Genomic DNA, 23,928 nt, shown 5'->3' with positions numbered 1-23,928 from the left:
AAGATAAAATTTTAACACTAGACAAATTTTCATGCATTTCAGACCGTCGGTTCATTGATTCTGCGGGCATTATCCCATTGACTTTGATTGATATGGCTGAGAGATAAGATGCATTATGTTCAAATCTTTACTAGTCAAGAAGGTGCTCTCAAGGACACCTCCTTCCAACGTCACAACAATTTGCCTCAAGGAAATGATTACATAAATAAAACGTCACAACCCACTGTCTGACCTGCACTGCTCCACTAGTAGATCTTTAATCTGGAAACGAATCATCCTGCTGCTAAACTAATACTGGATATTAATTTAATATGCCCGTGGCTAGATCTCACTCCTTGGAAGTCTGCAAAGTTGCAGTGGCAGCTACTAAACAAGGGATTTTGCACGCATATAGCTTTCGAACTTTATATGCTGAGAAGTTGGAGCTCTATCTTGACTGGTAGTTTTTTGGTTCGCGATTGTAGCTGAAGATTATTGACAATCTCTGACAGCCAGCCCAGATCCTAAATTTATTTAAAGTTGGGTTAGTTTCAACTTTGAATAGGCCAGATCCCACTCAATACAATACATGGGACGTATCCAATTGCGACATTTGCTTTACTATACGTTACAAAACCTTTTTTTTTTACCTTCTTGGGTCCAGCGATGACGCTCCTGCCAATTAACCACTTTCCCACGTCACGAAAAAGATGCTGAACTGACAATCAAACACTAACTTTCCTACACAAAAAAAGAGGCTGTATGTTGCTTTGTTTCCGTTAGATGATCAGATCTAGTAGTACAATTTTTAAAGCAAGATGCCTTTGTAGACAATTATCATGTTTGAGGCATCATTACCGCTTCCCTATTCAGCACGATAGATTATACTGCCCTTGTTTGGCAATTCAGATTTTTTATCAAGTTTATCAAGCAAGATACTTTAAAAGACTTTTCAAAGATTTTAAACTATACACTTTAAAATATTCAAAAATATATATATATTGTAAAAATTTTTTAAAAAACTTCTACAGTAAGTTATAGTAAAATTTTAGTCACGTTCAAAAAACTCACTTGACAAACAGGGCCATGGTTAGTTGGTCAACATATTCAATGGCATGATTAAGAGGTAACAAAGTAGAGAAGATCGGTGGTGATCATTTAGAAACGATGAATGTGATCTATTAATAGTCTCGTTGTTGTTTTACCCCATCTTTTGGATAAAAGTGGACTTCGCAGATCAATATATTTATTCGGGTAGAATTTTGTGCCGCCTGAAATAGTGAAGCTCTTTCCTAATACTAGTCAGCGCATCATCATCATCGAAACAACAGAGGGAATGCATGGTTGCTGCATGTAATGAAGTTCCAGTTAACTCAAATCAAATTGTTCTACATTGCCCACGTGCAATCCGTCAACACTCTACTATGGTATGTTGCCACTGTCGCACAGAGTTAGGAGTCCAGGGATTCCCAGAAAAGGATGGCATTTAAGCAGTTTATGAAGCGTTTTTGTGAATCAATTAATGTCCATTTCTGTTTTCACCCCCGCAAATTCATCAAATAGTCTAAGCACTCCACTTTGCCGTCTCTCACAAGTCTCCTAAGCTCGTCATCATGTCAGTCCATTTCAATCAAGATGTTCAGATAAGTGGATTATTTTATAAAAATTTATTTACTTGCATTAGCAATATATTTTTTGATAATTGTTTGATTTTACATATATATCATGTTAAAAAATAATTATACTTTTATTTTACATACGTCGTATTAAAAAATACTACAGCATTTTTTTAAATTGCTCCAAATAATCTACTGGCCAAAACACACGTTGCCCAGCTCTCACTCAAGCTCTAATTCTCAGCCGTCCAAAGGGGGGTTTGGGGATCTTGTACCTGTACGAAAGGCTTGAGCTTTTTGCCTTTCCCTTTCCCTCCCCTTCCTTTCCATCAACGTCCGCCTCAGCAGATTCCCCAGTTTTTCCCGCTTTCCATTCTTCCTTTCTTTCCTTTCCCCCTCTCTTCAATTTCTAAATCCCAATCCCAAGCCAAGAATCTCTTTCCTTCTCGGAGATTCTCTCTTTCTTTCTCTCAAAACTAAACTTTATCAATGATGCCTTTGTTCCTCTCTCTTCCCCGTTCTCTCCTCTCTTTCTCCATCTCTTCTGTTCCTGTTCATTCCCCTTTTCCTCCACAGCTCCCCCTATCATCCCTCCCCCCTCTCTCTCTTAGTCCTTTTCATTTTAGGCCTCCCTTTTCAACTCTTTCTCGGAAAACCAAAACAAACTTCTATACATAGATTTCCACAGCCCTTCAGCTCATGTCTTCTTCCAGTGTCAACCACCTCTCCCAGCCTTGTATATATGGTATGAAATTATACTCAATTTTGGTTCATAGTTCTTGATTATTTCTTCATTTTTAGTGTGATCCCACTTGAATGTTGTGGTTGGATTCTCGTCCATATTCGTAAAGATTCCTTTTCTATTTTGGGTTGATTTTTAAGCAGGGCTTTCTTCATATGCAGAGAGGAAGTCAAGGTTTATGAAATGGCTGAGTAAGCTATTTAAGGGGGGGAGTTCGAGCAGGGGTATCACAAGTGGACACCAACCTCAGTTTCTAGGGGACGAAAATATGGTTTGGCGTGCTCCTGTTAGATCCTTGGTAACTCCTATACAAGCTGCTAACTTTGTGATCTTGTTCTAAGATAATTGTTGATCGCCAATCTTTTGCTAGTAGTATACTTGTGTTACTGTAAATGTTACTGCCTTTCTCTTTCTCATAATTAAGTTCTGCGACTTGAGCACATAATCATGGTGCAATGGTGTAATGGTATAGTATAGAACAGACAAGAATACTTGGTAATAGAATCTGTTTAACATTTATCTCAGGATGATCGCTCTCGAGCTAATAAAGAAAAAGAGGAGTTAGACCGAGCAATTGCACTTTCTCTTGCTGAAGATTTAAAAAGGCCACAAGGTAATTTATTTGTTTTATCCTATAGTACACCATTCTAAAGCTATGAAAATAAATGATTTATTTGGTCTCCCCTGTTCATTGACTTCAAATTTCTGCTCCTCCCCCTTTTTTTTGTTGCCTCTGCATTGCATCCAAGATTAAAGAGTTTTTTTATTGCAGGATACCGGTGGCGATCAGACCACGATGAAGATCTTGGGAGCTCACTTCATGGGAACCTAAATTCGCCATACCCTCCCTATGCTCCCAGAGAATATTATCCAAGATCATATACGTAATTCTTCTTATTGCACAGTCGCCCTTCCTTATTCTTTTAACCAATAAGTTTACTCATTTATACTCACGATGCGTCAATGTCACTTCTAATTGATGCTATCTCTCAGAACTTTGAAGTGCGCCAAAAAAATTGAGAGTTTTTTTTTGCTTGATGAGTACGGTAGGCAAAATGTATGCTGCTTCTGTCTAGTGGATTGATAAACTGTTAGGCAATCCTTGTGCCCAAAACAAAAGTAACGAGCTATCTACCATGGATGTTTTTTATTCTTGGTTCATAAATTATTCTCCTTTCTGCTATTCTATTTTCCATTAATCTAAAGCATAGTATAGTTCAGTTTGCAGTATGTGCTTAGAATCCCTTCATGATGATTAATACTTTAGATGAGTTTAACTAATTCTGCATGACATGTCAAATACCATTAGCATGGCATCTTTTTATGGCAAATATGTTCTCAATGTTCGAGTTGTTGATACAGTATGCATGGCCCATAACTTGCAGAATCTGTGGTGGTTGCAACCGTGAAATTGGCACTGGTAATTATTTGGGATGCATGGGGACATTTTTTCATCCAGATTGCTTCCGATGTCATGCTTGTGGATCCCCAATTACTGAATTTGAGGTAGGTTGTTCTCTTTTGGATCTCTGACTACTATCTTTAGTTATTCGATCTGTTTTCGCTTATAGTGGAAGGAGGTTATACTTGGATATTTTCTCCAATCCTCTTTCTTTTCTGCATGCATTAAGAAAATTGTGCTTGTTCTCATTCCATCTCTTATTGATTTACTTTTTTGATTGAAGTTTTCTTTGTCAGGTGGTTATTCATACCATAAATCTTGCTTCAAAGAGCTGGCTCATCCCAAATGTGAAGTCTGCGACCAATTTGTAACGATACAGCTCCTTTGAATGTTAATCTTACATTTTCTCATAATAACTTCAATTGCTATGAGATAATAACCTTGAATTCGTTCTAAGTTGTTACAGTTATTGTGTCTGATTGACTGTTTAGTATGATATTACCTTATTATGTTCTCTCACTTGAAAATAGTGACTCCCTAGAAAACTGGATGATTTTGACCATGCTGATAGGCGAATTGATTTAGCCCCTCTTAAGCAACTAGTGTTTCTTTTTGGACTAAACACAGTATGCTGGGTATACATTCTCTGATGATGCTTCAGACAGCAACTGGTTCCATGGAAAAAAAATGTTTTTTTTCTCTTTCACAATAACTTTTCCTCTGGGATAACTTACCGAGCTGCAAAATGGAACTGTATTGCATTTATCAATTGCACTGGCATTTAAGCACAATGAATTCAATCCTTGGCAATTCCAGCTAATGCCTGATAAGTACAGCAGAAAGCATCAAAGGTTGTTTCAGAGTCCATGTTTTGTAAGTTTTGCAGAGTATGTGCAAGCATCTTCTGAATGTTGGCTTTGTGATTATCTGTACCCTGAACTGTTTTGGTGGCAAAGTAATTGAAATATCTTGCAGTAGTAATGCCTTGATTTTAAGGAAATGGTACTTATTAAGGAAACTACGTAGATTGAGTACCACTGTTTTTTAGGTACCTAGGTGCTCTATGAATGGCATACTTCATGTGAAGCTTATTACTTTGTGAAATAAACCTATATTAACTGCCTTTTGAACTATTTATTATTGTCAGATTCCAACAAATGGAGCTGGTTTGATTGAGTATAGGTGCCACCCCTTCTGGTCTCAGAAATACTGCCCCTCACACGAGTATGACAAGACGCCTCGATGCTGCAGTTGTGAAAGACTGGAGGTAGTACATCTTGGGTTTTATCTGTCATAATTGATGATATTTATTTTAAACTACACTTGTATATTATTGAACAGATTCCTTTCCTGTGCTTTTAATGCTCTTTTCCCTTGGGTTTATCTCCTCATTCTACTTGTTACTTAATTCTATATTTATGTTACTCTATCTCGTTTCTTCTTTAGTCGCGCAGTGCAAGATACATATCACTAGGAGATGGACGTAGTTTATGCTTAGAATGCATGGAGTCTGCAATTATGGATACCGGTGACTGCCAGCCACTTTATCATGCCATTAGAGATTACTATGAAGGAATGAACATGAGAATTGATCAGCAAATCCCCATGCTTCTTGTTGAAAGACAAGCTCTTAATGAAGCTATTGAAGGCGAGAAACAAGTAATAAACATTTCCATCTCCCCTCATATATCCTTCACTGTAGAGCTTTTGCTGATATAAAAATTTTTTTCCAGGGTTTCCACCACATGCCTGAAACTAGGGGTTTATGCCTTTCTGAAGAGCAGACTGTTACCAGTGTATGACTTCTTACATGACTTACAAATTCTTAATTCAGGAAATGTATGAACTTTTCATCACGCAAGTCTTGTGTGCTTTTTGGTTCGTGCTTTTTGATTCCTTCAAAAATATCCAGATTTTGAGAAGACCAAGGTTTGGAGGTCACAGTTTGGTAGGGATGACAAGACAACCTCAGAAATTAACTCGGAAATGTGAAGTAACAGCTATTCTGGTTCTGTATGGCCTTCCAAGGTGATTTCCATCAAATAAATGCATACAATACCTATTAAGGGTCTCAACAGCTTTTTGCACACCATACCTGTATGCCTCACCATTCATATGTTTGTTGATCGTTATGAGATGACTTCCCATCTGACCTTTGATTTCCCAAGACAATGCAGATTATTAACTGGTGCCATTCTGGCTCATGAATTGATGCATGCCTGGTTGCGTCTAAAAGGTAATTGTTCTGATGCTGGAATTTCTATGATCATGTTGATTGCATCAACAATGATTACTGTATGATGCAGAAAAAATGACTACACATATATCATAAAAACAGCATTTTATCTGTCGGCTTCTGTTTCTTTCAAGACTTCGCTAGAGCCCAATGCAAGAAGAGCTTATGTGTTGTGCACTCAAAAAGTTTCCTTTAAAATATGCAGGTTACCGTAATCTGAGTCCTCAGGTGGAAGAAGGTATCTGTCAAGTGCTTTCGCATTTGTGGCTGGAGTCTGAAGTTATGCCCGAATTCAGAAACATGCCATCCACATCAGCAGCTTCATCATCCTCATCGTCAACTTGGTCATCATCTAAAAAAGGTGCAAAATCACGCATAGAAAGCAAGCTGGGGGAGTTTTTTATGCATCAGATAGCAAACGATGCTTCGCCAGCATATGGAGAAGGATTTAGAGCTGCTAATGCTGCTGTAAAGAAATATGGTTTACGCCGTACCTTGGACCACATCCGCGAAAACAGAAGCTTTCCTGAATAAGTTTCATGTATATGGCAAGTCCTAAACCTCGTTCAAGATTCATCTATTTTATGCCCCGTCAAAGATGGTGGAAATAACTCCTCGGGAGGAATGAGTTTGATCATGCCAAATTGGATTAGCTCCCTCTAATTTTTTTGGGGGCCCTTTTGAGGATGCATTTAAGATTTACTGGTTCCTGAATAAGAAGCATGTCTTTCGACCAGAAGGATGGATCCTTGGGCCGACAACTTCAGAAACCACTGACAGAATCCTCAAGCGTGACATCCAGGAGATGGGAAACTCCTCCGCTACATTGTCCTGTTGCGCTAAGCTCTGATGTATTACTCTCTATGATAGCGCTAAAAAATAGGATTTTAAATTCAATCAACGAAATAGAAAGATTCTGTTTGTTAAACCTTTGGTTAGATCTTGGATCCATGATTGTTATTTTCTTGATGGACTTGAACATCATCCGAAAATCCCAAATCCAATCTGAACAGAAAACTTTGGAAGTATTACTTACCATGGACGGAAACCGTACCGGAGCTGTTTGAACACTTTTAGTTTTCCAATTCCAAGCTTCAATCACTTCGACTCCGGATGCCTCGAGAAAACTTAGAAATCTTTACCACCCAAGATGAGTGAATACTTAGGCGTCTAACATAATTTGCAAAGAGCAATTAGATTCACATAAGATGTCACATGCTGAGCATTCACAAATATTAGGGTAATTGCAGTAAACAATTATCTTACAGAATCCAAAAAGAAAAATACCTAAACTAGATGGATCAATGAAGGCAGATGCTCAAAATTTTTCGTCTTACAGATGATTCTATGAAGGTGTGAAGAATATGCTGGCGTAAAATTGAAGAATACCGCTCTATACAAGAAAATTGCGGTTTTCCGGTATTACAAATTACAACATAGCCCTATCTGAGAAATGTTGTCTAACAAACCATCTTCATATCATGCATTGTGCTTGAATATATGAAGTTACTTTCCGGGACACCAACAGAGTCAACTTCCAGGAATGTTTGATAAAACCTGCTTCAACTTTTCATACGTCATGAACACAATACTCACACTTGGCACTACCTTATAATATTCAGGTAAAATTCCTCTGTACAAACCGCGAAAGCCTTCCATTCGAAATATATGCCTGAATGTACCAAAAAGTCCCGTCTTGTAAACACGGGCTCGACCACCTGCTCCTTCCAACTGCATTCGGCGCCTCACAAGATCCAAAGGGAATGTTGCTACAAAATAAAGTATATGAAATCAAGGGGGAAAAAAAAGACAAAAACCAGTCCAGTGGGTGAAGGAAGTCACACTGTACCTCAATGAAAATGTCACAAAAACCAGAATATTATGCCTGAATTTTCACCAAAAATCAAGCTTCTACATGAAGTTACGCAGTCACTGATTTATAAGAAAAGGAAAATACATATTACAGCTGACAACAATTAGGTAACAATACCTAAATAGTGCATTTTTTTTCCCTGGATGTATGAGCTAAGGGGAAAGTAAATAGAATAAACCAAGTCACCAACCGGATACATTAACATCCCATTTCAAGAAACAAATGTATACAATTAATGTTCACCACCAATGTTAGGTTGCCCAACAATGAGTTGCAAAGCTTGAATAATACAATGGAAAACTAATTCAGTATGATCTTTCAAGGATTTAACTACAAAATGAATTAGGGCCCAAGGCAAAAAACTCTTTAACTAGAGACCAAAGTCAGTTGAGACAACTTTGTAGGTTTTGCATGAGGGTACTTTTACATTATGCGTCTACTTTTCTCTTATCTAAGTTAATGTGGCATTTCTAGTTTTCTCCTCTTTCTCCATCCATTACCTCCCCCCCCCCCCCCCCCCAACAAAAAGAAAACAAGAGAAGGAAAAAAAATCATTTTTCCTAGATATGCCTTTCTTCTTCTGTGCTAGCACGTGATTTAATCCTCTTCTGCTCTTTTCTTGGTTTTCCTTTTCCTTTTCCTACTGGGGATTTTGGGACCTGGGAGCAAGGGGAAAGTATAAAATGATCAAGTGAAGTCATGTCTGATATGAACCAAAAAATCAGTCACAAAGAGTGAAGCTTCAAGGATTTGAGTAAAATCAAGGAGCAATTGGTATAGGAAGCCTATTGAGAAGCATACCTCAAAGAGGACGCCTCTCACATCTGGCAACCTCAAACACATTTTGGGTCACCTCAAAATAGCCACCCTATATGGAGCCAACTGCATGTTTGGAGAGCCAAGCATCCAATGAATGTAGGACACCGAAAGTTATACTATTAAAACTCTTACGTAAACAATAAATTTACTTTCTGAACTGCAAGAAGTAAAAATTTTTGTTCCACTTTCCTTGCACAAATTCCCATATTCCAAACATTTGAGAGCATCTAGCTCTAAGGACCAGTCTGATTAGTTACTTAGTAAACACTTGGACCTCTATCTGCTTCTCTGCATCAAAAGCAATGAAGACAGCGAGAGCCAGTAACATCTTTCATTAAATACCAAAAAGAAGGGGTTTATTCATGTAACTCAGCAGCGAGTGATCCACTTTTCAACTGTCAAAACCCATCATTATCTACAATTCTCTCTTTGGTTTCTGTGCAATATGTAGAAGCAGTACGCAACATAATTGCAGCAAATTCTGGGGACAAAGCATGAATATATAACTGCAATAATTCTCTACAATCTTTAGTTTGCAGTACTCTGAAGGATGAAACAATCAAAAGAATAGTTAAAACAAAATGTTTACAAGAAACAAAAGCAACACTAGCACAATGTGTCTCGGATGGAAGTTCAGCATCAAGTACAACAAAAAAAGGTTAAACAATAAAAGAGGTTAGATCAATTGCATAGTTCCTCTTAAAAAACGCACTTACTAAAACAATAGCAATTTATTAAAAAAATGTGTCTTTTTCCATGTAGACTGAACTAAATCTAACTCACTATGACCATATCCCGTTAGCAAGTAGTGCATACCTACACACGCCTGGTTCATTCAATAGAATGTTTCCGAATACAACCAGAAGGTTGTAAACCAGCAACTCAGTTTACACTATTCTGAGCACCAGAAGAAGCACCACTATCTTATAAGTTGTGCTGGATCTAGAGCTTTTCCAGGTAAAAGAGTGACAGCTGCTGGTCATGTTTAGGTATTCGAGTAATATTAGTACAAGGCCAACCTTCAAAGACTTTTGCGAGGAGTGAGGTTATACCATTGTCTTTTCTCCTGCCTAAATTACCCAAGAAAGGCAGTTCCAGTTCAAAAGATGCAGAAAACAAGTGTTAGCAGGCACAACGCCACAACAGCTGGACACTGAAAACAAACTGTATTTTCATTCTCCAAATTCTTCTTAGAAAACAAATAAATTTTCGAAAGAAAAACTTAATGCAGTAATATGAATAAGCGCTTAGCGGAACCTCACCGGTGGATGATGCAATGCCTGATAGACTGCCACAACTAAGGCTGACCAAGACAGTTGAGTCATCTGGCCTGATGTTAACAAGGAACTTGCATTAAAATTTCAAGATAACTCCAAAACTTTTTGGATACACGCTATGCTTTCATGGTGGCAGAAGAACAATTTCAACCACACAAACAACAATGCTGACCAGCATTTCATTAGCTTAAAGTAAGTGCTTCATTTAATGTTGATTACCTGTGAAAATGCCATAATGTCCTTGCTGTATCATAAACCGAGAAACTGATTGCCAAATTAGGACTAACACCCTGCAATATCACCAAATCAGTAACCAGACCCCAGAATAAATCTGATACTCTCCAAAAAATGGATCTAGAACCATATAAGATACCAATAAAGTTGCTCCAAGTCCTTTATAGAGGCCAAAGGCACCTTCTTCCCTGCTAATTGTACATAAAGCATGCCAAATACCATGGTAATAGGCAACATTTGTCTGCAATACATTCAATGAGATGGTAATCAGAAAAGAGTAGCAAGACTTTTTTTTTTTGTTGTGGTACTTTCTTATTCAGGCAGATATAGTGGCCTTAAGGGTGCCAAGAAAGAGAAATGGTGCTCTCAGTAGAGCAAGAAAAACTGTACATGCAAAGAGAAGAAAGACTAATTGCCTAATGCACACCTGTAGGTTGAAAAACTCATCCCAAACAGAATAGATACACATTGTGGTTGCAAAACATCATAAGCTAGCAATATAGATGGGGGAGCATTAGAAAGACCATGGGGAGCAGTTGCTCCACTAGTCATCCAAAACAGGGAGATGTATATGCAGAAAAACCCCACATACATTGACATATTTAGCTCCTAGTACAGTCGTTAACAAAAGCATGATAAAAAATAGACATCCTGAACAAACAGGTTCATTAAGCAAAAATATGTGAATGCTCATAAACATGGTTTCTTCATTATGTACCTGAGCAGCAAGGCGTGTCCTTACAAGATCCAGAGGGTATGTAACAGAAGCAGCAGTTATTCCAGCCAACCCACCTGCTACAAGTCGTATACAAAGGTCTTTTCTTACATTTTCTCCTGGACTTTCAACTCCCCAAATTAACTGTAGGAGCTGTGACATGACAAAAGATCATAAAACAAAATGAATGACGTACAGAACAGGTAAAAAGCAATCTATGAAAGCAAGCACTTGTGGAAACATAACAAGATTTCATCATGAAACATGAATACCAACATTCTTATAGCGCTCAAATGTATAAAAGCTGACAGAAGAATAGGGCAGACGATGAGCAATTGTGACCAAATTTCCCTTCCAGAATGCCCGAAATCCCTCTTCTCTCATTATACGCCTGGCCTCATGCCATATACTAGCTTTCTTCAGGCTAGCAGCATCAGATTGCATTCCTTGTAGCTGTGAATACAAAGGTAACATCATCTTCATGATATACAGAGACTGGGTGCAGGTGGATTTTTCTTTAAAAAAAAAAAAAAAAAATTCAACAACAGCAGAAGCAGCAGCAGCAACAACGTTGTTATGAATATAAAAGTGAAATCTTGGTAAACACGAATGTTCAATGTACTGGATCATGGACGAAACGATGGCTAATTGATGGGAGCTTCTAAAACAGTAACAAGGCTTCTCGCTGTTTATCACTAACAAAAGCCAATACCTAATCAATATAGGACGAAGAGACACCGGCTATGACCATAAGAATATGCATTTTAAGAAAACCAGACGAAAGGAAAGTGTAAAAGAAGGCACAAGCGAGGCCCCTGCAAAAGGCAGAAAAGGTTATTTCCAAACTGAATGTCAATTATGAGCTTTCTGAACAATTTATTTCTAAAAGAACAAGGTAGTGTTTCTCTCAACTGACAGGAATATGAGTTTTCTATGCACATCTTTCTGAATAAGACGTCAAATTCTCGCTCCAGCAGCACATACACACCATTTCCTGATTTCATTGGCACCACTTGTACATATTGAGGCCCATGCCCACAAGTTGCAACTTGCAATACCCGATTCTGTGCTCATCCTAAATCTAATGAACCGCCTCAATTCAGGATAGAATACAAACCAAAACTCAATAGCAACCTTGAACAGGCATCAAAATCTGATTTTTTTTTATATCCCTTCACCACTTTACTAACGAGTTCCTCCCAAGTATTCTCGGAGACGTAAAATGAGCATTTAAAAAAAAATAATGAAAGAAGCATCGAACCTGAAAGAGAATAGTGAGGCGAGCAAGAGGAGCGGTACAGGTCTTGCCCACAGCACCGGCAATTCCGCCGGCGAGAAGCTGCGAAACTGTTCCGATGTGCGATTGATGATTATGATGAAAGGCTCTCTCCTTATGCTGCTCCATCAACTTATGGGCAGCACCGGAGGCGCCTCCGTCGACCACCACCGCTCCATGGCCAGTATTCATAACCCTCTGCCCGCCGCGCCCTCCTCCTCCTTCCACCACCACCCGAGCTCTAGCTTCAGTTTGCATTCCAGCCTTCTATCTGTCGCAATTGATGTACGAAATGATAATACGTATTTATACGCAAGTCTACACTCTGTACAGCGGACGGTTTTGAGTTTAGTGAGACGAATACCTGCAACAAGCAGCAGCAGCTGTATATGTTTGGTTTGGGACGCAGGAAAAAGCATCGAACAAAGGACGACGACGTCGTAGCTGGAATGGTTTTAGGAGAATGGCGGTTTGGGACCGTCCATTGGATTTGGGGCGGTGGTTTTTGTGGCCGAGTAAATCACGAATCACGCGACTGGAATTGTTTAACTCTGAAAAAATAGGGATTAATCTTATCAGTAGATACACCATTATCATGTTATATATATATATATATATATATATATATATATATATATATTATATATAAAATTTTGAATTTAAAATTAAAATTTTGTTTACGCGATATTTATTTAATTATAATAATATATACACTGACAGTATATATAAGATTTACTTAAAAAATAATTGACCTTTTCGTCAGCAACGACCCCAACCAAGTTGTAGGCGCGAATGCAATTAGGTCTTTGGAGGGTCACTTTCTTATTATATTAAAGTTAAATGTTCAAGTGAAAATAGGCCTTTTGTGAGATAAGAGAGACTGAAAAATGACGGTTTGCAGATAGGAACCAAAATAACTCGATCTAAAATGGCGAACAAGACACTACTAATAAAAGGGCTTCATCAGTTTTAAAATATAATTGGGCTCATCCATGTAAAGTAGAGAAGATAGCAAGGTATGAATTCTTGGTTATTATCAGACACAGGGAGGAAATACGACAGTTGAGTTGATAGTTCTTTAATTCCCCAAGGAAGCATCTCATCTATAATCTTGTATTTGCCGCGACAAAAGGGAGGACCTTTGTCCTGACACCAAATTTTATTTTTGTCGCCTTGCTTTTTCAAAAACAACCAAAAAAAAAAAAAAAATGTAAGACAAAAAGAGTAAAACAACAGGTCAAGATTAACGTAATACTGTAGCAATCTCCACAGCAGTTAAACTGTACAATACATCATACATGGCTAAGCTGCCAATTCCAGTAATAAGCAGTAGTAGCAGTGCTATAACATATCGCCATATGGGCAACTACTATTTGCTCACGTTACCTGTGAACAATCCAAAAAGTTTTAAAATGGAAATAAATAGCTGAGCAAACAAAAGATGAAGAATGGTTCGAAACGATCAAGAAGAAGCACCCTTTTCTTGGTCCTCGTTTTGCTTAAAAACTAATGATATCCCTATCTTCTTTCCTAAATTGGACTGGAAGAATGTATTGTTTATCAAATACTCCATCATGGTCGTCTACATTGTCAATTGCTTTTCCGTTTCAAAAACCGATTTCGATGCAGAGGTTTACAAGCTGAAACCTCAATTGGAACAGCAGGCCTTCCTGCTCGTATTACCAGAGTATTCACCAACCTTAATGGTGGTGCTTCGACCGGGAAGGTTTGCAGTAGCCTCTTGCGCGGCCAGTGCTTTCCTGCTGATTATCTGGTATATGTCCAGCAGAATTGTTTGGAATGCTTTCTCCACATTAAGTGCTTCTAATGCTGAAGTCTCTAAAAATGACAGTCCCTCTTTTTCGGCCAAAAGTCTTGCATCTTGTTCCGGAACGGCTCTGAGGTAGTTCAGATCAGACTTGTTCCCGGCCAACATAATGACAATGTTGGAGTCAGCATGGTCCCTTAACTCACGAAGCCAACGATTCACATTCTCAAACGTTTGCCTCTTGGTGATATCATAGACCAACAGCGCCCCAACAGCTCCTCTATAATATGCGCTGGTGATGGCTCTGTACCTCTCTTGCCCAGCCGTGTCCCATATTTGGGCCTTCACCGTCTTGCCCTCCACCTGCACCAAAATTTTCAACCTAAATGTGCTCAATTACCATACATACGATAGATATGTAGTGGAAGTATAATGCCGGGCGCCTGTAATCCGTCCAATTCTTTCACGAAACTAGTCTGTGTCCGTCAAATAGCAAGAACGACGATTGCACACCAGGGAAAGTACATCTGATCTTGCATGACTTGTAAAAACTAGCTCAAATGCACAAATCTCAACAAGACACGCTTGATCATCAAAACTTCGCGGAACATTAATTGTATAGTGGTGTGGGAGGAACCTTAAGATTAACTAACAGTGCTGGGCAAGTATGTGTAGTAGTAGGTGAAAACCTTCAAGTTGAAATGGTTTTCCCACATCTTATACAGAATATCCAGTATGCGCCATGACTGGAAATATACAGATAGAGGGACGTGACATCAATCGAATATTATTTTGATGTGTCGATGCCCTCAGAAATAAAAAAGGGTATTTAACCCTGCAGAAGTTCCATGATTGGTTTTATGATTTGTGCAATATCTAATTCTGAAAAAAAAAAAAAAAAAAAGTGCCAATAGGACCAACGTTTACCCGTCACGATCCAATTACAATGACAAAAGTGCCTTATAATGCAGATTTGAAGCAGCAGAATATGAGCGCAATTAATTATGAACAAATTCAAACTGGGCACGAAAAAAGGAGCACATCAGAAAACAACAGCAACGTGGTTTTAAGGGATGACATAGATGGGCAAATTGTAATGTACTGATCGAGGATCAGAGCCAACCTGAAGAGTCCTCGTGGCAAATTCAACACCAATCGTGGATTTAGATTCCAAACAGAACTCATTTCGCGTAAACCTGGAAAGTATATTTGATTTTCCAACACCAGAATCTCCGATCAGCACAATTTTAAATAAGTAATCATACTCATGATCCACCTTGTAAGCCATTTATAATTTTCTTTGTACATCCCACCAACCTACATTCACCCAAATCAAGAATTTAGTTAACAAGAATACATATAGTTGATTACAGGGAAAGGCCACAGTAGAATTCAAGAACCAGGATCAATGCAACGCATAGAGATCGAACCCCACTCCCCCAAAAAGAAAAGAAAAGAAAAGAAAAGAAAAATCATGGACAATGCAAAAGTAGGCCTGACAGAGAACAGAATAATTTGCCAAGACACTAACCATGCATGAAAGGATGGCAAGCACAGGTGCAAAGGGAGATTATTTTGTTACGAGGAAATTAGAGGCAATTTTTAAATTTTGGTTAGGGAGGAAGAGAAAGAAAATTTTGAGAAACAGAATAACCGCACAAACAGGAGTTTAAGCGGCTAAGCATCCTATAAACTCTGCGGCCTCAGACGTTACTCATTCTCTTCTCCATCTTTCAAAAACATCGGATGAAAAGCATGCTTTGTCCTTTTTTTTTTTTTTTTTTTTTTTCTCTTGTAGATGATAGAGAGGCCCAAAAAAAATCGGTGAGGACTAAATTACCGTCGATCTACACACCCTGAAGAGACCCAAAAAGAAATTGGCCTACGGACCGGTTTGAAACCACTTAAAGTGACAGGGTCCAAAAGAAACCGGTGAGAATTGAACCATCATCGACCTACGCATCCTAAAGAGGAGGCTCAAAAGAAAATCGGTGAGAAGTGAATCACCACTGACCTACACACATTAGTTTGGAAGCACTAAAAGTGGCAAGCCATATATAATGATAAATAGTAAGAGACAAGATTTAAACCTTTGATCACCTATCTCCCCAAATCTTACAAACCTTGGTGGTGGCCATTGAGGCTTTAGTTATTTCTTGCGAAATTTTGTGGGGTCTGCGAGATTAGTCTGGTGCACTGCGTAACACCAGATTTATTTTAAAAAAGAAAAAAAAGGGGTCATGTCCCTTTTTCCTCTTATTTGCCCACAAAACAAATTTTGCGAAAATTTGAAAGTCATTGCAGCCCATACCAGATGGGCCTCAAATATAGGCTAGATGAAAGCCTAATGTTTTGGACAAAATCATGTCCAACCAACCCAATTTGGACACAGTTGGATGAATCAAAATTTCTTTGTTTGGAGTGGACTTTCGAAGTGTCTCAATGACCTTTTTCGGCCGTACCGTCGAATGTTATGAAGATTTTGCCAATCACAACCATAAATACCTTTATGATAATTTTTTTTAAAACAGTTCTATTAGATCTAAATCAGGTCACATAACATAATACGAATGCAAAATATACATATGGCATATATTCAAAATTACTAGTATTAATGTTAAAAAATCACTACATTGACAGTATATGAAATGTTAAACCCCTTGTACACTGTTGTGATTGAAACATTTGCGACAGTTTATTGAAGAAATCCAAACGATGGTCCTTAAAAGGGAAAAAGGAAAATAGAATAGTCCTTATTATTATTATTATTGGTTATAGTCCACTTGTAGATGGTAAAAAGAAGCTTTCCCTTTTTTTATCGGATCTATTCTACACTAAGAGGAAGGGATGGACCTAAAGAGGCCCAGAGATAATCCGGAAGGAATTGAATCACCACCGGATCAAACGGGTACATAGCACGCTCGTCTGAATTTTTTAGAAACAAACCACTTAAATATAGCATTTACCCACTTAGGTGGTGGCCATCAGCACCAACCCAAAGGCTGGTGGTTGTAAAGAGAAGCTTTCCCGTGCTACAATGTATTCTTTTCTTAGTTTTCTGTATATCTCGTTGAAACTTGCACGGCACAGTGACTGGCAATGAATATTAGTACAGGCTTTGCCGTCCAAATCGAGAGATTACTTCCCAATTAAGGAAGATAAGTTAGGAGTGAAGCAATTACTAATACGCCATTATTTCTTAAAAACACGTTTATTCTCTAATGGCAACGAATCGAATCTACTACTCAAAACTTAATCCATGTACATAAATTTACGTGTTCGTCACTTGTTGGTTTCCGGAAATCAAGAATATGTTTATATGTTCGCAAGACAAAAAACATAAACATGGATAAAATAAATCAATAGGGTTGCTTTGTGAAATTAATTAACCATTTAGTCCCATCTGGAAAATGCACAGTATTCTTTTCAAGCCTTCTCGAATTCTCGCATCTAATAATTTCAACACCAAGTTCTACCCACGCACTCTAATAAGAAAAGGATTTCTTGCGTTCACTTTACAGTCACTATTCTTATAAGAAAGGATTGTCCTACAAGCCAAAAGTTTCATATGCCAAAAATTTCTTCAATCCCTCCTCCTCCCACACATGCATTTTTTGTTCTTACGCATTCTAACAGAATTTCCATTCAAATATGGAACTCTAGCTAGTGGCTTGTTTGACATAATTCCAGAACTGACATCCCTTTTTTTTTCTAATCTGTTGTGCACATCATTAACTTCTCAAAAGCAAACTCTAAGACTCAACAAAAGGTATTAGTATGTGTAAGAAGTAGTAGTACAAGTGATATAGACTCCATTCTTTATATATTAATGAAAATAGGCCGTGGACGGAAGCTCCAATCAGAAGAAATATATAATCCACTGCGTTGTCAGAGTATTCCTCGACCAAGAAACAAATCAAAGAAAGAATAAAACGAATCTGGGAACGTTCAAATTCATGGAAGGGAAATGAGGTCACGAGAAGCAGATTGTGGAGTTCATATTGGGCAACTGGAGACGATAACGTTACGGAGATGCAGAACTCTAATATACTTTAGATAATCTGTTTTTTTTTTTTTTTTTTCTACTTGCTAGTTAATTTGCAAAACTCTAATTTATAAGACAAGGTATTTGGAGACACCGTTTGATATTGACTCAATTTTGCAACGTCAATCCCAGTATAATCTCTTCTGGTCTGATATCATCAGTCAATTAATCCCGTTAGAGTTAGTTCGCAAGGAATTTTGTAAGGTCAATCCCAGTATAATCCCAATATAATCTCATCAATCCCATTAGATTAGTTAGCAAGGATATATAGTTAGGCAAGGAAGCGGGAGGTGTAGGATTATGGGGAACTCAAGATCAGATACATTACGTGGAACTAACATTTTTGTGAATCCAAACAGATCTCAAAAAAAGAAGCGTAAATTATGTTGTATTACATTGTTGCAGACAGAAAAAAACACAAAATACAGTAAGAAACTGCGTAGCACAACGTTTTTTAAAGTTTAAAGAATAAACAAAGGGATAACACCGTGGTAAAGATCATACCTAAGAACGTACGTTAACCTTGTAAATATTGTATTGATGTGGGAGGGAGACTAACCGGCGTTGTTGGACGCTGCCATGGGCTTGCTTAACTTGTTGGCGGGTATGACGACATTTCGTTCAACTGAGAATCGAATGCGAGAATAAATATCTACTTCTCACTATAAAAGGTCGTCCGACTGCTGCTTAATTTCTCCAAGTTCATCACTTTAAAGTACTTGAGGGCTGCCTGATACCTATCATGGCCAATTCAATTTCTCTTACATGCCTTTTGCTGGTAGTTACTTTATTCTTTAGATGCTACGCCGAGGCAGTTGATGACAATCGAAAGGCAAATTAATTCTCTTTTCTTTTTACTATTACATTATTTTCAGTCTTCTTTTTTTTTTTTCCCAACAAAATATACGCCTTGGAAACTCATTAAGATTATGCATCTTAACCAGCAGGTTTATATCGTGTACATGGGGGACCGTCCAAAGGGAGATTTCTCAGTTTCATCCCGCCATTCAAGCATGTTACAAGAAGCAGTTGGCAGGTCTTGTGATTTTCGATATACAACTAGCATTCTTCTTTCCATGGACTGGCAATGTTGAACATTTTTCCCTACTTCTCTTGACAAATGATCAATGCAGCAAAAGGGCGTCAGATTCTCTGCTCTACAGTTACAAGAGAAGCTTCAATGGTTTCGTAGCAAAGCTGACCGAGGAAGAGAAGGAAAGATTAGCCAGTAAGTGAACTATACATATGACATATCAACGGGACACAGTCACTCAGACCCAAGTGATATATTTGGACCTTATAAGAGATTTAAATAGAGTCTAGTTTTGGATGATCCATACTCAAATCTAAATTCATATCAAATCCTATTTAAGTCTATATAAATATAATAAAATTATATATATATGCATGTATGTATATGTATATATATTAGTAAATTTATATATATGTATATATATGTATGCATGTGTGTGTGTGTATATATACATATTTATTTATTAGTAAATTTATAAAACAATCTAAAATTCTGTATCCATTAGATCAAACACAGTAGGACTTCAAAATTATTTTCTTTTTTCAAGCTAATTATAGTTGTCATTATAATTGATAAACATTTTCTCAGGAAAAAGAGAAAAAGTAAAGGCAAACAAATAAAATATTGGGTATGGATACAATTGAATCTTTGAAAATAAATACAAGTCGTCTTTTTTTGAGTTGAAAATATTGCATTCAATTTCTTGAATATTAATTTTATTTTTGAAAATAAAAATTAGATGATATTTATATTATTTTTAAGTCTATATACTTTTAATATATATTTTACTTTAGTGTGCTTAAAAAAATATAATGGATATCCATTACATAAATCCATGAGAGACGACCTCTAAACTTACTTTTTCAAACCCATAAGAGTCTAAATCTTGATTTAGATATAATTAAATTTGATAGATTTGGATCTGAATTAAAGAGATCCAATCCAAACCCTACCCATTGACATATCTATTTATATAACTGTCCAATGGTCGATCTAATTTGTAATGCTATATTTGAATGTTACAATATCTTGGCTATTGCAACTTAAGGTTCCTTTATTGTCCAAAAATCCAGGCATGGACGGTGTAGTTTCTGTTTTCCCAAATGGCAAAAGAGAACTCCACACAACAAGGTCGTGGGATTTCGTGGGGTTTCCCCAGAATGCTCCCAGAAAAACGGCTGAGAGCGATATCATCGTAGCAATGCTGGATACTGGAGTTTGGCCAGAATCAAAAAGCTTCGATGACACAGGATTTGGTCCAGCTCCTAGCAAATGGAAAGGCACTTGCGAAACCTCCAAAAACTTCACCTGTAACAAGTAAATAGTGCTAACGTTTTGGTCCTTCTACTTGCAGACATGATCACTCCATGCAGGAATTCCTTCTTAATGACGGTGTCCTGAGTGCAACTTAATTAAGCTCAATCATTAATAAAAGCTGCATATTTTGCTTGCAGCAAAATAATTGGAGCAAAACATTATCGGGCAGATGGCCAAGTTCCAGATGTAGACATTCCCTCACCAAGAGATTCGGAAGGTCATGGATCCCACACAGCGTCCACAGCTGCAGGTCGCTTGGTAAGCAAGGCAAGCTTGTTTGACCTGGGCTCGGGAACTGCTCGAGGAGGCGTGCCTTCTGCTAGGATAGCTGTGTACAAAATTTGCTGGTCCGATGGTTGCTACGATTCGGATATTCTTGCAGCATTTGATGATGCTATTGCTGATCGAGTTGACATTATATCTCTCTCAGTCGGTGGCTCTTTTCCTTTGAACTACTTCGAAGATACCATTGCCATCGGAGCTTTCCATTCTATGAAACATGGAATACTCACATCAAATTCAGCAGGTAATTCAGGACCTGGTGCCTCGTCAATCACGAATTTCTCGCCTTGGTCCCTCTCGGTGGCTGGCAGTGTTACTGATAGGAAGTTTGTGACAAACGTGCTCCTGGGAAACAAAAATGTCTACCAGGTGAGCAATAAGGCCATAATGAATGTGAAGAACAATCAACCAAGTATTCCCAACTATCAACCTTAGACCTGATATATAGTAGAAAAGACTCTAATAGCCCTTCCCTGATTACTGAGCCGACCTCAGTGATTAACAAGTAACCATGTTAGATAAAGCATAAAGAAATTTAAAGAACAAGCAAGTGCTTATCTACACATATAATTGTTTGCAAGCAGGGAGTCTCTGTGAATACTTTCCAGCTTCATGATGAGTTGTACCCGCTTGTTTATGGAGGGGATGTCCCAAATGTAGCAGCCGGTTTTGATTCATCAGATTCCAGGTAACCAAAAGTTTCACACAGGAGCGTAATTACTTGGCTGCTGTAAAATGATAGAAGTCAAAACCATAATATATATGCGGATTTCTTTGCGGACATTTAATAAACGTGACGCATTACCAAAAACAAAAAAAAACAAAAAAATATGTGACACATGAAGTGCAGGTACTGCATATACAACTCCCTGGACGTAACCAAAGTGAATGGAACAATTGTGGTCTGTGACAAGCTGAATGATGGGACAACAACACTTGATGCAGGTGCTACTGGCACTGTAATGCAAGATGGAGGCAACAAAGATTTTGCCTTCTCTTTCCCCTTGCCTGTATCTTATCTAAGTACACGAGACGGAACTACAATTTTAAACTACATTAACTCCACGAGGTACGTACAAACCTTAGAACAGTTATACACTTGACAATTTTCTGATAAAAAGTAGCACAAAAATGGTTTTTTGATTTTGCAGTGAGCCCACTGCAGTTATTCGAAAGAGTACAACAATTGTAGACAAAGCGGCTCCATATGTGGCCTCATTTTCATCAAGGGGACCAAATCCTATTACTGCAGACATTCTCAAGGTGATTCACTTAGTAGTAATTTATTGTGATGTTGAAATTATACAAGTACACCTTCTAAGTATCTTTTTGCAGCCTGACATAAGTGCACCCGGGATAGACATTGTAGCAGCATGGTCAGAAGCTACCACGGTTACAGGGGACGAAGGAGACACCAGAGTAGTTCCATACAACATAATCTCTGGGACATCAATGTCTTGTCCTCACGCCACTGGTGCAGCTGCTTATGTTAAATCTTTCAATCCTACCTGGTCCCCTGCTGCTATCAAATCTGCACTTATGACAACTGGTAATAATTAAATATGATTCAGATTTAATTTTTCAAAAAAAATTAAAATGAAAACGGACTTATGCATATTTCCAAAATTTTACTACTTCCTAAAATCTTTAGACTGAGCATATGAGCCACAGTGTTAAAAAGCATTTGAAGCTAAAGAACGTGATCATTTTTCTGATGAATATCATGTTGGAAAGTGGAAACCAAGAAAGAATAGGACTAAATTGTTTGCATGTTGCGACATTATGTTCTTTGCTAGCCAAAGGCGATAGCTATATGTTTGCTTTGAAGAATGTACTTATCCTTTTACTAGCTTGAAAAGAAACGGACTAAAGGCAAAAGGCCCGTATATATTAATTGCCCAGAAGTTACAATATAAACTCTAAAGGTCTAGAATTGCTTGCACTTGTAGTGGGCTGCTACCTTTGACCATTTTCTCTGGCTCAAAAATAAACATGAATACATATCAGAAACATAATTGAAACTCTCCCCAACCGCCCAAATCCCCCCCCCCCCACCCCCTCCCAAAAAAAGTAAATGGATAAATAGTAAAATTTTTACACGAACATTAATAGTATATACCCAACATCATGTAAATAACAATGCATGATGCTTAATCAAAATTTAACATTTTTGGTTTTCACTGCTATGCAGCTACACCCATGAGTACAAAAACCAATATTGATGCTGAATTTGCTTATGGATCCGGTCAAATAAATCCCATAAAAGCTGCAGCTCCCGGTCTTGTATATGACATAACTGAGGCTGATTTTGTGAGCTTCTTGTGCGGTCAAGGATACAACACCACAACTTTGCGACGCATCACTGGCAATAACAGTTCTTCTTGCACCAAAGCCAATAATGCAACAGTTTGGGATCTTAATTATCCTTCATTTGCAGTTTCTGCAAAATCTGGACAAGTCACTCGGGTTTTCCACAGAACTGTAACAAATGTTGGTAATCCAGTATCGACTTACAAAGCAACTGTAACTGCTCCACCTCAACTCAGCATTCAAGTGAACCCCATTACTCTTTCCTTCAAATCATTGGGGCAGAAGTTGTCTTTTAGTGTTACTGTTACAGCAGAAATTCCACGAACTATAATCTCGGGCTCTTTGGTATGGGATGATGGGGTGCATCAAGTCAGAAGCCCTGTTGTTGCACATTCTTATGCTTAAGCATTAGTTCAAATAAGTGGATCTTGATCTTAGATTGACAAATATGATGCTGTTTCGAAATAAAGAAGCAGAATGTACATATTCACTTTCGGTCATTTGGCATTGTAAATCAGTCTTACGAAAGCATATATAGGTGAGGACACCGGGATGGGACCTCCTAATTTTTAATTACTAGTATATTTTTTGCTGTTTTGCATAGAAATACTTGCTCTGATTTCATTAATCAACAGGAGATGTTTGCTCTCTAAGGGTCATATCTTTCTGGTAAGCTTTCCTACCAATTATTTGTGAAAATGCCTGAGAATATGATTTGAGATGTGTAATTTTAATGGAAACACGTATTAGTGATTGTATGTAGTGAAACTACCACTAAGGCTCTAAGGATGTTGCTTCCCAAAAAAATAAAAAAAAAAGACTCTAATAATGTTTTGCAACTTTTGCAATGCTCTTTTCGAAAGTCAAACTCGATACTTTACTAATGTCATTAACCGTATAACTGGCGTTAGAATAGCGCCCAAGAATTAATCCAGCCCAAAAACGAAGCGAAGTTCAAACCACAAACTTCTAATAAAGTTCGCAATGCTATGACTCGAAGAATA

General features: G+C 37.9%; 4 protein-coding genes across 16 annotated transcripts; 2 read left to right on the top strand and 2 right to left on the bottom strand.

Moving 5' to 3' along the window:
* The first annotated feature begins 1,831 nt into the window (after window positions 1–1,831).
* Window positions 1,832–6,959, top strand: LOC113730431 (protein DA1-related 2). Of its 6 annotated transcripts, none has more exons than XM_027255099.2 (12): window positions 1,832–2,340; window positions 2,478–2,635; window positions 2,863–2,950; window positions 3,110–3,221; window positions 3,723–3,843; window positions 4,023–4,106; window positions 4,887–5,006; window positions 5,186–5,398; window positions 5,473–5,535; window positions 5,652–5,767; window positions 5,908–5,975; window positions 6,181–6,959. In XM_027255099.2, the coding sequence occupies exons 1-12, from the start codon at window positions 2,295–2,297 to the stop codon at window positions 6,507–6,509; spliced, it is 1,518 nt and encodes a 505-aa protein (XP_027110900.1). In that variant the 5' UTR covers window positions 1,832–2,294; the 3' UTR covers window positions 6,510–6,959. The 6 variants fall into 6 exon arrangements, with proteins under 6 accessions (XP_027110900.1, XP_027110904.1, XP_027110901.1 ...); XM_027255103.2 differs by having other exon boundaries at window positions 1,833–2,340; window positions 2,499–2,635; XM_027255100.2 differs by having other exon boundaries at window positions 1,833–2,340; window positions 2,481–2,635.
* Window positions 6,960–7,173: 214 nt separating this feature from the next.
* LOC113730434 (uncharacterized) lies at window positions 7,174–12,732 on the bottom strand. 8 transcript variants are annotated; one of them, XM_027255106.2, is made up of 8 exons: window positions 12,155–12,732; window positions 11,170–11,346; window positions 10,897–11,046; window positions 10,318–10,419; window positions 10,164–10,234; window positions 9,930–9,997; window positions 7,619–7,744; window positions 7,174–7,532 (listed from the first exon to the last, which is right to left on the bottom strand). In XM_027255106.2, the coding sequence occupies exons 1-8, from the start codon at window positions 12,425–12,427 to the stop codon at window positions 7,450–7,452; spliced, it is 1,050 nt and encodes a 349-aa protein (XP_027110907.2). In that variant the 5' UTR covers window positions 12,428–12,732; the 3' UTR covers window positions 7,174–7,449. The 8 variants fall into 8 exon arrangements, 4 of the variants coding, with proteins under 4 accessions (XP_027110907.2, XP_027110906.2, XP_071929978.1 ...); XM_027255105.2 differs by having other exon boundaries at window positions 7,174–7,744; window positions 12,155–12,440; window positions 12,534–12,731; XR_011838845.1 differs by lacking the exon at window positions 7,174–7,532 and adding an exon at window positions 7,825–7,907 and having other exon boundaries at window positions 7,543–7,744; window positions 8,650–9,997.
* Window positions 12,733–13,432: 700 nt separating this feature from the next.
* On the bottom strand, window positions 13,433–15,231 carry LOC113728545 (ras-related protein Rab2BV). Its single transcript, XM_027252941.2, has 2 exons — window positions 15,061–15,231; window positions 13,433–14,300 (listed from the first exon to the last, which is right to left on the bottom strand). Exons 1-2 carry the CDS (start codon window positions 15,223–15,225, stop codon window positions 13,818–13,820), a joined length of 648 nt encoding a protein of 215 aa, XP_027108742.1. The 5' UTR covers window positions 15,226–15,231; the 3' UTR covers window positions 13,433–13,817.
* A 3,440-nt stretch (window positions 15,232–18,671) lies between these two features.
* Window positions 18,672–23,577, top strand: LOC140034956 (cucumisin-like). The gene is made up of 10 exons (XM_072073875.1): window positions 18,672–18,814; window positions 18,930–19,018; window positions 19,116–19,210; window positions 20,089–20,332; window positions 20,470–20,983; window positions 21,199–21,302; window positions 21,465–21,683; window positions 21,766–21,877; window positions 21,950–22,163; window positions 22,806–23,577. Exons 1-10 carry the CDS (start codon window positions 18,725–18,727, stop codon window positions 23,327–23,329), a joined length of 2,205 nt encoding a protein of 734 aa, XP_071929976.1. The 5' UTR covers window positions 18,672–18,724; the 3' UTR covers window positions 23,330–23,577.
* The last annotated feature ends 351 nt before the right edge of the window (window positions 23,578–23,928 follow it).

This window comes from Coffea arabica, chromosome 2c (genome assembly GCF_036785885.1).
Source record: "Coffea arabica cultivar ET-39 chromosome 2c, Coffea Arabica ET-39 HiFi, whole genome shotgun sequence".
NCBI lineage: Eukaryota > Viridiplantae > Streptophyta > Magnoliopsida > Gentianales > Rubiaceae > Coffea > Coffea arabica.
The sequence above is the reverse complement of the archived record's forward strand: the minus strand, read 5'-3'. Positions and strand labels throughout refer to the sequence as shown.